This window comes from Fukomys damarensis, unplaced genomic scaffold, assembly GCF_012274545.1.
Source record: "Fukomys damarensis isolate Sample0158 unplaced genomic scaffold, DMR_v1.0_HiC HiC_scaffold_1, whole genome shotgun sequence".
Lineage (NCBI taxonomy): Eukaryota > Metazoa > Chordata > Mammalia > Rodentia > Bathyergidae > Fukomys > Fukomys damarensis.
The window spans coordinates 55,504,672-55,519,248 of NW_022900913.1; the positions used below are offsets into that span (position 1 = coordinate 55,504,672).

The 14,577-nt window shown below is 34.3% G+C and overlaps 1 protein-coding gene across 1 annotated transcript in view; it reads left to right on the forward strand.

Moving 5' to 3' along the window:
- Positions 1–14,577, forward strand: part of Fcho2 (FCH and mu domain containing endocytic adaptor 2) — a 106,370-nt gene continuing 91,793 nt past the window's right edge. The window contains exons 1-2 of the mRNA XM_010637338.3: positions 1–89; positions 13,024–13,115. Coding sequence (XP_010635640.1) covers positions 13,063–13,115 — 53 coding nt within the window. The 5' untranslated portion in view covers positions 1–89; positions 13,024–13,062. The remainder of the gene's footprint in view (positions 90–13,023; positions 13,116–14,577) is intronic.

Sequence of the window (14,577 nt, forward strand, 5' to 3'; positions counted from 1 at the left end):
TTTTGAGAGGTGACTGGATCATGGGTGTGTGATACTGGATTTCCACTGATGGGTTTATAGCCGGGTGCCATGTTGAGAGGTGAAGCCTGGTAAGAAGTGGTGGGTCACTGTGGGTGTGGCCTGGAAGGGTATATATACTGTGCAGTATATTCCTCTGCTCCCTTGATCCCTTCCTCTGCTACCTGCCTGCCATGCCCCTCTGCCATGCTGTCCTGCCTTAGAACTATCCAACTCTGAACATCTGCAAACTGTGAGCCGAAATAAATCTCTCCTCCTCTATCCTGTGGGTGTTGGGTATTTTGTTCCAGCAACTAGAAAAATAACTAAGACAACTTGTAATATGCCCTTGTTTTTGAAAAGAGTCATTCTGTGTAGTTAAAGCTGGCCTTTGATTGTGTAGCCTAGGTTGGCCTTGAACTCCCTGAAATCTTCCTGCCTCAGCCTCCTGAGTGCTGGGATTATAGGTATATGCCACCATACCTGGCTGTAATGCTTTTTATTATAATGTGGCATTATAATGGGTGGATGTGATGTAGCGTCTCATTGTGATTTTGATTGTCGTTTCCTTAAGGCCAATGTTGAACATATTTTCACACATTTATTGTTCATTTTTATATTTTGTTTGGAGAGCTGTTTGGATCCATTGCCCATTTTTAAATTGTCTTTTTAGGCTTGTATGAGGTGTTTTTTTTTGTTTTTTTTGTTTTTTTTTTTTTTTTTTGGTACGGGGTATCAAACTCAGGACCTTGCACTTGTGAAATAGGTGGTGGAACCACTGAACTAAATCGCCAGCCCCTGTATGAAGTTTTAAAAATGTGTTCTGCATGTAGTTACTTATCAGATAAACGATTAGGAAATATTCTGTAGGCTGTCTTATTTTCTTGATAATATCCTTTGAAGTGTATTGTTTTAATTTCAGTGACATCTTGGTGAAGCTCATCTTTCCTACTTTTTTTTTTAATCACTTGTGTATTGTCATATTTAACAGATTTACTCCTATGTATTCTTATAAGGGTTTTATGTTTTTTGCTTATCTCTAGATTTGTGATCCATTTGAGGTTAATTTTTGTGTGTGGTGCAGAAAGGGGTACAATTTCATTTGTTTGCATGCAGGTATACAGTTGTACTAACACCAATGGTTGAAAAAGCTCTTCTTTCCCAATTGAATTGTTTTGATACTTTATCAAGTGTAAATTGACCATAGATGTATGAGTGTGTTTTTGAATTTTCAATCTTATTACTTTGGCTGTTCTTATGTCACACTATTGCACTGTTTTGATTACCGTAACTTTCTGTAGAGAGTTTGGAATTGGAAAGTGAGTCCTTCAGATTTTTCTTTTTCAAGATTATTTTGATTGTCCTAGGTCTCTTGTCTTTCTATTTCAATTTTAGGATTAGCCTATCAGTTTTAGACATTAGGTTTTACAATTGCAATTTAGAAACACTTTCATGAAGATTATTTAAAAAATTGATATGTCTTTTGAATGTTATTGTTGTTATTAAGTTTTTGTTTTTGTTTTTTGATACCGGTGATTGAATTTGGGTGCTTGTGAGGCAGGCGGTGGAACCACTGAGCTAAATCTGTCCCTTTTGTTTTCATTTTTTTGAGACAGTGTCTTGCTGGGTAATTCAGGCTGGCCTTGAACTCACTGTGTAGCCCAGGCTGACCTCTAACTCAAACTCAAAGGGGATCCCTTTGGCTTAGCCTCCTAAGTGCTGGGATACACTGTCATGCCTGGCTGTTTTGCTTTTCTTTTCTTTCTTTCTTTTTTTTTTTTTTTTTAATGTACTACTGGGGAATTGAACTTGGGCCCTTGTACTTGCAAGGCAGTTGGTGGAAACACTGAGCCAAATCCCCACCCCTGTTTTGCATATTTTTGATTACATAAATGTTTTTAAGTTTGTTAACTTAATTCCCATTTGTGTCTTGACATTTATTTTTAAATTTTTAAAAATTTTTTATTTTTTTTGGTTTTTTTGAGACAGGGTCTCACTATGTAGTTGAGACTGATCTGGAACTCACTTTATAGCCCAGGCTGGTCTCAAACTCACAGTGATCCTCCTGCCTCAGCCTCCTGAGTGCTGGGATTACATAAGGCGAGTGCCACCATGCCCGGCTTGTGTCTTAACATTTAAAAGTTTTGTTTATTACTATTATTATTATTATTCTTTGCAGTAGCAACGATCGAACTCAGGACCTTGTACTTGCAAAGCAGGCACAGTGCCACTGAGTGCCCCAGCCCCCTTATGTTTTATTTTTAAAGTTGAGCTTTGGACATAGCTTTGTTGTTTAAAGTTGAGCTTTGGACATTGCTTTGTTGTTTTTGGCTGTTTTGAATAATGCTTTTCTGAATATTTTGTATGTATTTTTGGTGCCCTTTGCTTGGTCTTGTTAATGGAGAAAAGGGACTAAACTTGAATGTCTGAAATCTAGAGAGAACCCCAAATCTAATTAATGTTTCAGTCTTTGCCTTCATTTCTACTAGTGAACAAATAGTAAAGATCATTCCACTTCAAATTAGAGCTGAAAGTTCTAAATTGGAGTATGAGAAGCTTCCAAGGAGATGGGTGCAGAGGTGCACACCTGCAATCCCAGCAGTCTGAGAAGGCTGAGGTGGGAGGATCATGAGTTCTAGCTTTGGCTGAGCAGTTTAGCACTTTAGTGAGACCTTTTGTTGAAAAAGAAAACAGAGCAATCACCACAGCAAAACAGTTCTGGAGATGTAGTTCACTGTGAAGGCCTAGGCTAGATTTAATCTCCAGCACCTCTCTAACCCTCCTCCTTTTAGAAGAAGCTAAACAAGTTGGGAAAGTGTAAGAACTAACTAGCTGCTCAGAATATAATAATTGTCTGTTTAAAACAACTTGGAGGGGCTGGGGATTTAGCTCAGTGGTTTCGCCGCCTGCCTCGCAAGTGCAAGGACCTGAGTTCGATCCCCAGTACCAAAAAAATAAAAAATAAATAAATAAAATAAAACAACTTGGACATTTATATAGTTTATGAAATCTGTTATTTCTTCTATGAAATAATTCTTTTAAAAGAGCATTTACAATATTAATTTTTCTTCCTTTTCCTTAATGTTTAAAGTGGCATCGTCAAAAGGAAATAAAACTTGTCACAGTCCAAAACATGTCCATGAAAAATATATATAATTTTTGTCAGTTAAACTCTTTGAAGTGAGGTATTGGCAACATTTACAGTTTTAGGTTTCTGACCAAACAGCCTATATTAATTGTCTTCCCTTCATGTATAGAAAGACAAACCTCTGTATTGTGTCTTTTTGTTAGAGGAAAATTTGAATCATTGAAACTATCTTCAAGTTATTTTGAAAGCAGCACATCCTTTTTCTTCTTAGGGTTTCTTCATTGAAACTGTATACTCAATTGAAAACTGCTCTTCATAATATTATGCTTTGAAGAAAAAAATGTGTTCAAAATTTCCTATACAGCAGGTGTTCTGTTGCTGATAAGGCAGTTGCCATAAAGTATAGTGCCATTGATAATCAAGCTGTAAATGCCTTTCTTTTCTATTAAAATGGAATAGCAAAAATAATTTTGATAGCAGAAATTTATACCATTGCCTTTTAGTATGTAAAAATAATTGTTAGCTCTTCAAAAGATTATGTAACTAATGGGTATTAAGCAATATTAAAAGGAGGAAGCATCTGTATAAGCTTTGCTTTTTTTGAAGGAAGAGTTGTGAATACTAGTTTACAGTATTCTTAAGTTATCTGTACTGACATACTATAGTAACTGAGATGGCTTTTTAAATATAAACCTCGGTTATTCAGCAGTAAAGTCATTAAAGGAATGAATTTCATAGGTAGTAATTAAGAGAAAAAAAGTAAGCACAGCATGCCTGAGTTGAATACTTTGTAAGCCTCTTTTTACATAGTAAGCCCAATCTAGGTAAAATGTGAAATAATTACCCAGACACCAAGAATTCTTTAGTATAGGCCACATTGTAATGAACTGATGTTTTAGTTAAAGTTACTTTTCCCAGAGGTTATCTCCAGTCAGCACATCAAAAAGTAACACACAACAAATTAATTAATTTTTTATCCTGAAGTTTTTCCTTATTTCTTACTGTTTTAACCTGTACACAAGTCTCACTTTGATAGTTATTGTCATTTAAAAATAAATTGGAGCATTTTTTTATATATCCAAAATTTGATCTGTCATTACATGGGAAAGATGGGAAGATTAAAATGGTTTTTTAAAAATCTGGAATGGATATTAATAGGATTTCAAAATGTAAAACATGTTTCTGCTTGGTTATCTAATTTAATAGGTTAGATGTTAACATATTTTGGGGATCATCCCTGTGAAAATTTAAGAATGCATATCTTTGGAAAATTAGTTGAGGTGACTATAGAATCCCAGAATATAGGCTGTTTTATTATTTGAAATTCTTGTTTTGTTTTTTGTATTTTTGGTACTGGGGATTGGACTAGGATCCTTGCGCTTGCAAGGCAGGCGGCGGAACCACTGAGCTAAATCCCCTGCCGTGAAATTCTTAAATACTATAGTTTAGCATATATCCTAAGGATATGATCTCATCAGATCAAATATACTAAAACTACACACACACACACACACACACACACACACACACACACACACACACTTTTTTTTTTGAGACAAGGTCTCGCTATGTAGTTCAGGCTGTCTTTGAACTGTTTAGCCTATGCTGGCCTTGAACTCTCTACAATACTGCCTCAGCCTCCCGAGTGCTGGGATCACAGGTGTGTGCCACCATGCCCAGCTTGTATATGTATATTTATACATTAGGTTAACAGGTCTGCAAAACTTTTTACGCGGTTTAATATTCCAAAAATATGAAAAGGAATAGTTTAAAATCTCCCTCTCTTTCTGCTGTTGTCCCATTCTCCTTAAAAGCAGTCACTTCCCAGTTTTATTAGTTTCCCAAAGATACCTATGTATGTACAAGCAAATGAAATACAATAAGTGAAAAATGTTTTATTGTATAACTGTTAACTAGTTAGCCATGCCCAAATTATTTCATTGCCACAAACATGAAAATGCAAACCATAGACTAATCTAACCTGATTCAAGTACACTTACGTATATATTGTAAAACAAAAGGTTTTTAGGTTGCACTAAAGTTTATTGTGAGGCCCATAGAATTTTGGGAAGGGGTGTGGTTTGTTTTGCATTTGTGCCTAAATCTTAAAAATTTGGAAAGTGAAAAATTGGTGTGATCGACTCTGCATAAGTTCAATTCAGAGGGAGGATTTTAGAACATTGATATCAGAAAGGATAATATTTTGATTTTTGAGTTCTTTACTAGCCCTGCATACTAATCCTAAATGCCCTAATTCTTTCAGAACTAAGGCAAAGGATGGGAGAACAGTTCTGTTTTGAATCATCCTGCACATTGGTTAATACAAATCTTTGGACAGTGTTTTGAGCCGTGGGAGTATATCCATCCTGTTACTGCAATTCCAGAACAGTTTAGAGAAGCACCCTAAGAAATCCAAAAGGAAATATGGTGCTGTAGACATTGAAAAGGAAAGGAATAAAGAATTGGCTTTCAGCTTTTTTAGTGTGAAAAGATTAAAGAATATTAGAACTGGAAGAATTTGATTATTATAGTATTCTTGCCCTCACATAAACATAAACTATTCAGATGTGGGAAGGAATAGAAATAACAGCCACTGAGCCCTTAGTAAAGGTGCTACAAGAAAGGATGAAATGGGAAGTGATTAGTCAACCGCATGATGAAATTGAGGAAATATTCAGGCTCCCTGATGGAACTGCAAGAATAAAAATTACAGAAGCTATGACAGCAGACATGCTTGACTTTAGAGAAAAGAGAAAGAATGAGGCAAATTGGTGTGATTGGGCCTTAAAACCAAGGAATGTGAGTTTTTAGTTCTAAGGTTGAAATGGTAACCTCAAATAAAAAAGTCTTCATTTTTAGTGATAATTGTGATAATGATTATTAGTGATAATCTGTGATAGGCACAGAATAAAAGTTACCTGTAGCTTCTCCCACCAGCCATATGATTTTTTTTTTTTAGAAATACAGTGGACCCTTGACTTTCAAACTCCGTTGGTTCCTGAGAGCTGATTGTAACTCCAAGTTGGTTATGTCATTGCAGCTGAGATTTGGATGTTTCCCTGGATACACGCTATAGATAACAAGAGGCAAATGAATCTTCCCTTAACCTAATTAACCCAAGTTGTTCACATGTCAGGCTGGTTGTAACTCCAGAGTCCACTGTACAAAACTCAGGTTGGGCATGGTGGTGCATGCATGTAATCCTTGCACCTGGGAGGCTGAGGCAGGAATGCTGAGAGTTTAAGGCCAACCTGGACTACAAAGGGAGACCCTGTCTCAAAAAACAAACAAAAGAAATACAAAATTCAGGATGGTTTCTACTATATAAGAAAGTAGCCTTCTGTCTTTACCAGCATGAGTCGAGAAAACTGTTAATTTTTATTTTTTCCTTTGGAAATTAATGAAAATTACTTCCATTTATAGAATATTGCAGAAAATTCAGAAGACATCACTGCTTGCTTCTGCAATTTTGGGTTTTTTTTTGTTTGTTTTTTGGTACTGGGGGTCGAACTCTGGTCCTTGAGCTTGTGAGGCAGGCGGCAGAACTACTGAGCTAAATCCTTCTGCAGGTTTTTTTTTTTTTGTACCAGGGATCTAACTCAGGCTCTCCTGTGCTTGCGAGACAAGTTGGTTAAACCACCAAGCCAAATCCCTGGCCCTCCTTCTGCAGTTTTTAATTGAATCCATATATATCTATTTAAATGCTCTAAGGGTTTAACTGAAAGAGGTGAGTTATAATTTTAAAAATTAGGGAGGATTATCTGAGAGGTAAGAAAAACAATTTTTTAAAAAATGTAGTAAAATTTTCCTGTGGTCAATCAGCTATTGTTTGAATCACTTTTGCCTGCTCATTTCTAGCAAATATACTAAAATTGGAATGATAGTCACTTTTATAAGTGCATCAAATGGTTTGTCTGACTGCGAAGCAGTGCACATATACAGATTTTAAGCATTATTTTCTGCTTTATCTTTGCAGAATATTTTCATGACTAAAAATTTTAGTATACAAGCAGAACACTGGAAGGGGTTATAACCTGGAAGCCCTGTTTACTTATGGGAAAATTACTTGCATATATTTTATCCTTTTCTTCCTAGCAATTTTCAAGGCAAAGACAGGTGTGGTGGCACACATCTGTAATCTCAGCACTCAGGAGGCTGAGAGGCAGGAGGATCTTTGAGTTCAAAGCCAGTCTCAGCTACATAGTGACTTCAAGGCCAGCCTGAACTACATAGAGAGACCGTGCCTCAAAAAGCCAAAAAACCAAAACGACAACAAAACTTCTTTTTTCAAGGCAAAATGGCACTGGAGGGATGTCATTGCAGGTTTATTGAATTCCCATCAGAAGAATCTCTTGGAGGGGCTATCTTTTATTTTTTACTTTTTTGGTAATGGGGATTGAACTACAAACCTTGCCTTTAGATGAGTGGTGGTGGCACAGCTGAGCTAAATCCCTGGCCCAGAGGGGCTATTCTTTAAAGAAAGAAATTCTTTAGAATTAGTTAAGTATTTCATGATTTTTTTCAGAGAACTCAGGATTGAGACTAGATTATATGCATATTAATGTTACATTTTACACTGACTTGTCCAGGGTTATCTAATCAATCAGTGTCAGTACGAGCTTTAAGTAAAAGTGAGGTATAGACAGGATGATATTTATTTTCTAATTTTGAGCCAGTTTGGATTTGAGGAAGATGTAGACATGTGATTAATATTTTGGTAGAAGTACCTTCTGACCTTTACTCCTTCACCAACTTTTAAAAAATAAAAAAGAAACTTGGTGAAATCAGGTTTTAAACTTGTAATGTAATTATAAAATGTATAGTCTTGTACCTATTTTCTGACCTTATACTCATCAAAAGTGAGTAGATATTCTAAAACTGTAGTTTTTTTCTATTATGTTAATTTTGTTTGTTTGTTTGTTTGTTTTTTGAGACAGGGTCTCACTATGTAGTTGAGACTGATCTGGAACTCACTATGTAGCCCAGGCTGGTCTCGAACTCACAGTGATCCTCCTGCCTCAGCCTCCTGAGTGCTGGGATTTCAGGCATGCCCCATCACGCCCTGCTTTATTGTGCTAAATTTTATCGTGAGGCTTTTGGAGTTTTGGGGAGGGGTGTTTTGTTTTGTATTTTTGCCTAAATTTTAGGAGAGATTTGAAAGTGAAAAGTTGATAGTGATTTACTTTGCAAGTTCAATTCAGAGGGAGGATTTTAGAACATTAATATTGAAAAGGATAAAATTTTGATTTCTGAAGTTTTTTTAACCCTAAATACTAAATTCTAACTGCCCTACAAATTCATTAAAGAAGCTTTCAAACTGTTGTTTTTTAATTCAAGTGCAAATATAATATGTATTTTAAAATATAAAGTTGTAAAATTATAAAGAAAAAGTGCCTTTTGGCTTCAGAAATAGGCTTACTCACTTATTTAAATTTAAAATTTTATTTTTAGTTTTAGTTTATTTTTTATTTTTAATACCCAGGATAAATTCAGGACCTTGTGCTTGTGAAGCAGGCAGCAGAACCACTGAGCTAAATCTCCAGCTTATTTAAATTTTTATATTAGAAATTTCAAGGATGCCTTATTTGTAATCTCTGTATTAGACTACAAAAAACTGAACATTTTCAATGACTTGTTGTCCTTGCTTCTAAATTAGTTATCTTTTAAGCTGGAGTTTAGTTGATAATTTAAGTGCAAAACAGGATGCACGATATGTCATTTTCATATTAAAAAGTAACATTTGATGGTACACACCTACAATCCCAGCTTCTGAAGGCTGAAGCAGGAGGATAGCAAGTTTGAGCACAGCCTGAGCAGAGCAAGTTTGAGCACAGCAATTTAGCAACACACTTTCTCAAAATAAAAAATAAAAAATGGCTGGGAATGTAGCTCATTGAGGAGGCCCTGGGTTCAATCTCTGGTACTGAAAGAAAAAAATAGTTACTGTTTGCAAAAAAGAGTCTGGACTAACACACATCAGACTTTTAAATGCAGTCATCTTAATTACAGCAAGAAGAGGAAACAGTAGGTACTGGGAATTTGTGGAGTTTTTTTTATTTGTTTGTTTTGTTTCTTTGAGACAAGGTCTCACTTTGTAGTTCAGGCTGGCTTTGAACTCACTGTGGAGCCCAAACTGGCTTCAAAGTCAGGACATCCTTTTGCCTCAGCCTCTCAAGTGCTGGGATTACAGGTGTGTGCCACCATGCTTGGTTCAATTTGTGTGTTTTAAAGAATTTATGCTTCTGGGCTATTTATTCCAAAGATGATAATTTTTTTTCCTACTCATACTTGGAATTAATTTATAAAAATTTTATTTTTTTGTTTTTGCATTGCTGGAGAGGATTGAACCTGGCCCTCACTGCATACTCTTTACAATCCATTTTACAAAGACAGGACTTTCATTACTTGTTTGTATTGGTTATAATAACATTTGATTTGCCCCAGGTTATAGTAATTTGACATTAAATGAGAATACTGCCTCTTTGTAACGTGCTTTGAGATTAGTAGATCACAGATCTCCTCAGAGAGCAAGCTTTTGTGGTAATTGTCTTCTGTGGACCAGAAATAGTATTAATATATCAGTTTTGTCATTTAATAAGAAAATTTCTCTGTAAGAATTTAAGAAGCATAAGCTTATCTTCTGTAACTATAGCTCTACTCATTTTGTTAACTACCTAACACTGGGACTAAGGAAAGGGAATATATTAAGAATTTTATATGAAACATTTATATTTTATATGCCATGTAATTCATTTATTTGAAGTGTATAGTTCGGGCTGGAAGTGTAGCTCAATGGCAGAGCAGTTGCCTAGCATGTTCAAGATCCTTGGTTTGAACCCTAGCACCCTCACTCCCATAAAAAAAGTATACAGATTCATTAGTTTTCGGTAATACTTGGCAGGTATTGGAGCCATGATCACAAATAATTTTAGACCATTCATCACCTCAAAAAGAAACATCTCTATCCATTTATCATTCACTTCCTTCCTCACCTCTTCTGTCTCCAGACGACTTATTTACCTACTTTTTGTACCCTTTTCTGTAGTGTAAATAAAATTTAATGTAATAGTATGTGTTCTTTTATGATCTCATCTTTCGTTAGTGTACCGTTTTTGAAGTTCGTCAATGTTGAGGAAAGTACTGATACTTCATTCCTTTTTATGGCTCAGTATTACATCAAATAGATATATCACATTTTTTAATCTGTTCATGAGTTCATGGGTATAAATAGTCTCTTTTTGACTATTATGAATAATGTTGGCTGTAAACATACATTTTTTTGTGGACATATATATTTTTTTAACTCACAAATGTTGATCAGGTTAATGAATAAGCCAGTTGAAAATGCTTGTTACTAGTGAATGACTCTTAGCCGGGTGTGGTGGCGCACGCCTGTAATCCCAGCACTTGGGAGGCTGAGGCAGGAGGATCGCTGTGAATTCAAGACCAGCCTGGGCTATATAGTGAGTTCTAGGTCAGTCTCAACTACATAGTGAGACCCTGTCTCAAACAAACAAACGAGTGACTGTTAAAATCAACCCACTTGGTTATGAGTTTGCAAATAAAGTGTATGTATATATTTAATATATTGTCATCACTTATCAAGGCTGTACAGTAAGTTTTTTACATAGTGAATAAAATCTAGGTTCTTTGAAGTTTTTTTTTAAGGTATATATAGGTAAGCATGTATCATGTTAAGGTACATGTTTGCACATATATTTTATCTCCATTTGAATTAAATTTTTAGGAAATGTCAAAGAAAAAGTTTGTGATCCGTGTTTGTTATTAGTGTTGTGAAATTATATTAAAGAAAATTATGCCTAAATTCTCATTGTATTTTTTTAAACCTAAGTAAATTAATGAATTTACAAATAAAAAGCAATGACAAATGGATATGTAGATCATATCAGGGTTTTTATGTTAAGTTCTTTGTGCCTCCTTGGGAGCTGCCTTCTGCATCACAATCCCTAGAATGAGTTTTTCTTTTCTTTTCCAGTGAAGATGGGCGGGTTGGAGTATTTAGTACTGTTTCCTAAGGTGTATTACTGTTACTATATTAATTTATATTTTATAGTATATGAATGAACCTCATTGCTTCAAGGAATTTCTAAATAATATGTTATTTGGATATCTGAATTTCACAAATAGCATACTTTTTCAAGGGCTTCTTAATTAGAAGAAAAATTCAGACTGTACTTTAACCCTTTTTTCTGTTTTTAATTTTTGTGGTGCTAGAGATTGAACCCCAGGGCCTCATACATGGTAGGCAAATGATGTACTACTGAGCCAAACTCCAGCTCAACCTTTTCTTGATTATTTAATATTTATAGTATTATAAATACTCAGGATCTTGTTGCTTTTGGTTTTTTTTTTTGTCTTTTTTTTTAAGATTTTGTCTTTTTAAAAAGTCTGTTCTTTCCTTTGGGAGCCTAGTAAATATGCTTTCTTCTAATACTCTCTGTGCTTGTTTGTAATAGCACTTCACTTCACCCCTCTTCTAATTTGCCCTTCTTTTTTTTTTTTTGGTGGTCCTTGAAATTGCACCCAGGTTCTCACACTTTCTAGATTCATACTCTACTATTGAGCTACACCCTCCAACACACCCTTTAAATGTTCATAATGCATGTTGGGCACCCAGGTAACCAGACTTCTTAAAATTGTGTGCAAATGCAGAGCTGAGTGGTGTGTAATCCCAGTACTTGGCTGAGGTAAGAGAATTGCTAGTTTGATTTTTTGTCTATAATTTTATTCATAATTCTGCCTGTTACATGAGTGATAGTGGTTATCTCAAAGAATATTTTGGAATAAATTTGTTTAAAAAATCTCATCATTAAAAAAAAACTAAAATGAGACAACAAATTTTTTCAGAAGCTCAGTGGAAATGTTTGGATTCATAAGAGACTATGATTTTATATTCTTGAGGATAAGTAGGAATGGATGTTCCGATGGTACTGTTTCTATTGTCTCATTACAAATATGTCATTTTCATTTGTCGTATGTGGCAAAGTATAGTACTTGCATGTTAACAAGCTGATGAGTTTATTAGGCACCAACATAATGGGAATTTCCTGTGTTTGTTTTTGGTGACCTGTTGAAAAATTATAATTAAGATTGTATAAAATTTGCTTGTGGTATTTTCTTTCTGACAAATACATTTAGTTCATTATTTCACTAAAGTAAAAACTAAACCATATAGAGAGTTGTTAAACTTAATTCTTAATGGCCTTTTACTTGATTAAATTGACATCTCTATTTTGTTATGATTTACTGATTTAAGATTTGTAGGATTAAATAGCAAAGATTTTCTGGGATTATATGTGATCTGATTTTATTAATTTCTCATTGATTGAATAAGCAATAACTAGCTTTTTTCTTCTCTTTCCTTAAAATCATCTTACCTTTCAAATTTACTGAAAGGCTTAAAATAGGAATGTATAAAGTGTTTTGTGTTGTTCAGTGCTTATATGATGAGTAGTGTTCTGTCTTAACTCAAAAATCAAGATTTAGTTATTGCAAAGTGTAAACTGAATTAAATAATCCGGAATTGCTTAATATTCAATAAAGGCATTTAAGTTGGATTTCATTATGAGTTTTAACAGGTCCCTATTTATATTTTCTAAGTTATCATACATTTTATATATTCTTTAAAATTTCAGACTTAATTCTATTAATAGTACCCTTATTGGAATATGTGCATATTACACATATGTATATACACACATATATATATATATGTGCATATTATATTTATATACATATACATATACACACACGTGTTGTCTCAAGCATATAGAATTGTTTTGGTACAGTTTAAAAACATAGGACAAATAACAGTGGTTAAGGAAAAACAGCTTACCAGAGCATAAATTTTGAATAGTAATTATTATAAGGTTTTTGTATTTTTACATCATTGTAATCTGTTTTTGTTTGAATTTTAGGGAGAAAAAAATAGTGGTTTTGATGTTCTCTACCATAATATGAAACATGGACAGATATCGATAAAAGAACTAGCGGATTTTGTAAGAGAAAGGTATGTAATTTTTATAAGTAATTTGTCTAACAGTTTATTATTAAAAATCTTAGACTATAAATAAATTGAAATAGTTGGATTTGGAATAAACAGGACTTTTAAAAGGCATTCTATAATTATATATTAAAGTATTTTTTTTTTAAATCATCTGTGCACATGAGTACTGTAATAATGGCTCAAAGTGGTATTGTAAAACCACTTGCCGGCTTGCAAGTTACTGATCAACAGTATTATTTACCTATTTTTCATTGTATGTGTTAGCAGAATGATGCAGGAAAAATTAAGAAACTCTATAGGATAAAATATTACTGTTTCTTTAAACAAACATGTTGACATAATTTGTGAAGGTTGATTTCTGAACTAGATATGTGGTACATGTCTATAATCGTAGCACTGAGGAGGCTGAGCCAGGATAATTGAAAGTTCAAGTCCTGCCTGGGTAATTCAGCAAGCCCTTGTTTCAAAATAAAAAAGACTGAGAATATACCTCAATGGTAGAGCACCTCTGGGTTTGGTTCACAATACCACACACACACACACACACACACACACACACACACACACAGAGTTTTCTGAACTCATAGTTTATGTTATCAAAATTTTTATTAGAAAGCCTTAAGTATACATTTTGAAATCTTGTAAATTTATAAAATGTGATTGTCTTTAAGACTTTTAGAATATGTCAACTTGAAGACTGCAAGTTGCTATAATATGATTCAAAATCAAAACTCAAAGCTACTATATACTACTTAAAGTTATTTTATGACTAGCCATACTTGTATAACTTTTTGTATGAACACAAAATCTTTACCTTGACAATATATTCTTTGCCTTGTAATATAATATTCCATGTATTCATTTATTCATGTACATATATATACAACAGGCATTTATTTGGATTCTGGGAACGTGTACTGGTAAAGACACAACTTTTCCCTTTCTGGAGTTTATAGACTGGTAGGAATTGGGAAATAAGCATTATATAACCTAAGACCCATCTTCTGATTTTTCCATCTCTCCTGGAGTTGAGAGGGAGTGTAAAAGCTCTTCATGTTCTTGGTAAAGCTGTCCCTTTAGTGCCTACATGGCAGGAATAAAGGAGAGGCCCCAGTACTCTACATCTCTTGGCATGAACCCTAACTTTTTGTCTTCTCATACCCCCATCACTGCTTGCAGACCTTCATGTCATTATATCTTTTAGCTCTGTTTATGCCAATCATGAGAAGTCCAGGACTTCTTTCTTTGCCCAGAATCGAGGCCTTATCTATTCATTCAACCAATAAGGACATTTAGATTCTTCCAAGTCTTGACCATTATGAATAAGCCTGGTACGAGTATTTGTGTGTAGTTTTTTTTGTGCGTTTACAAGTTTTAAACTTTTTGGCATAAATATGGAGTTTTACTGCTAAGTTGTATAGAAAGAAGGCACCAAACTGCCTTCCAAAGTGGTTGTAGTACTTTG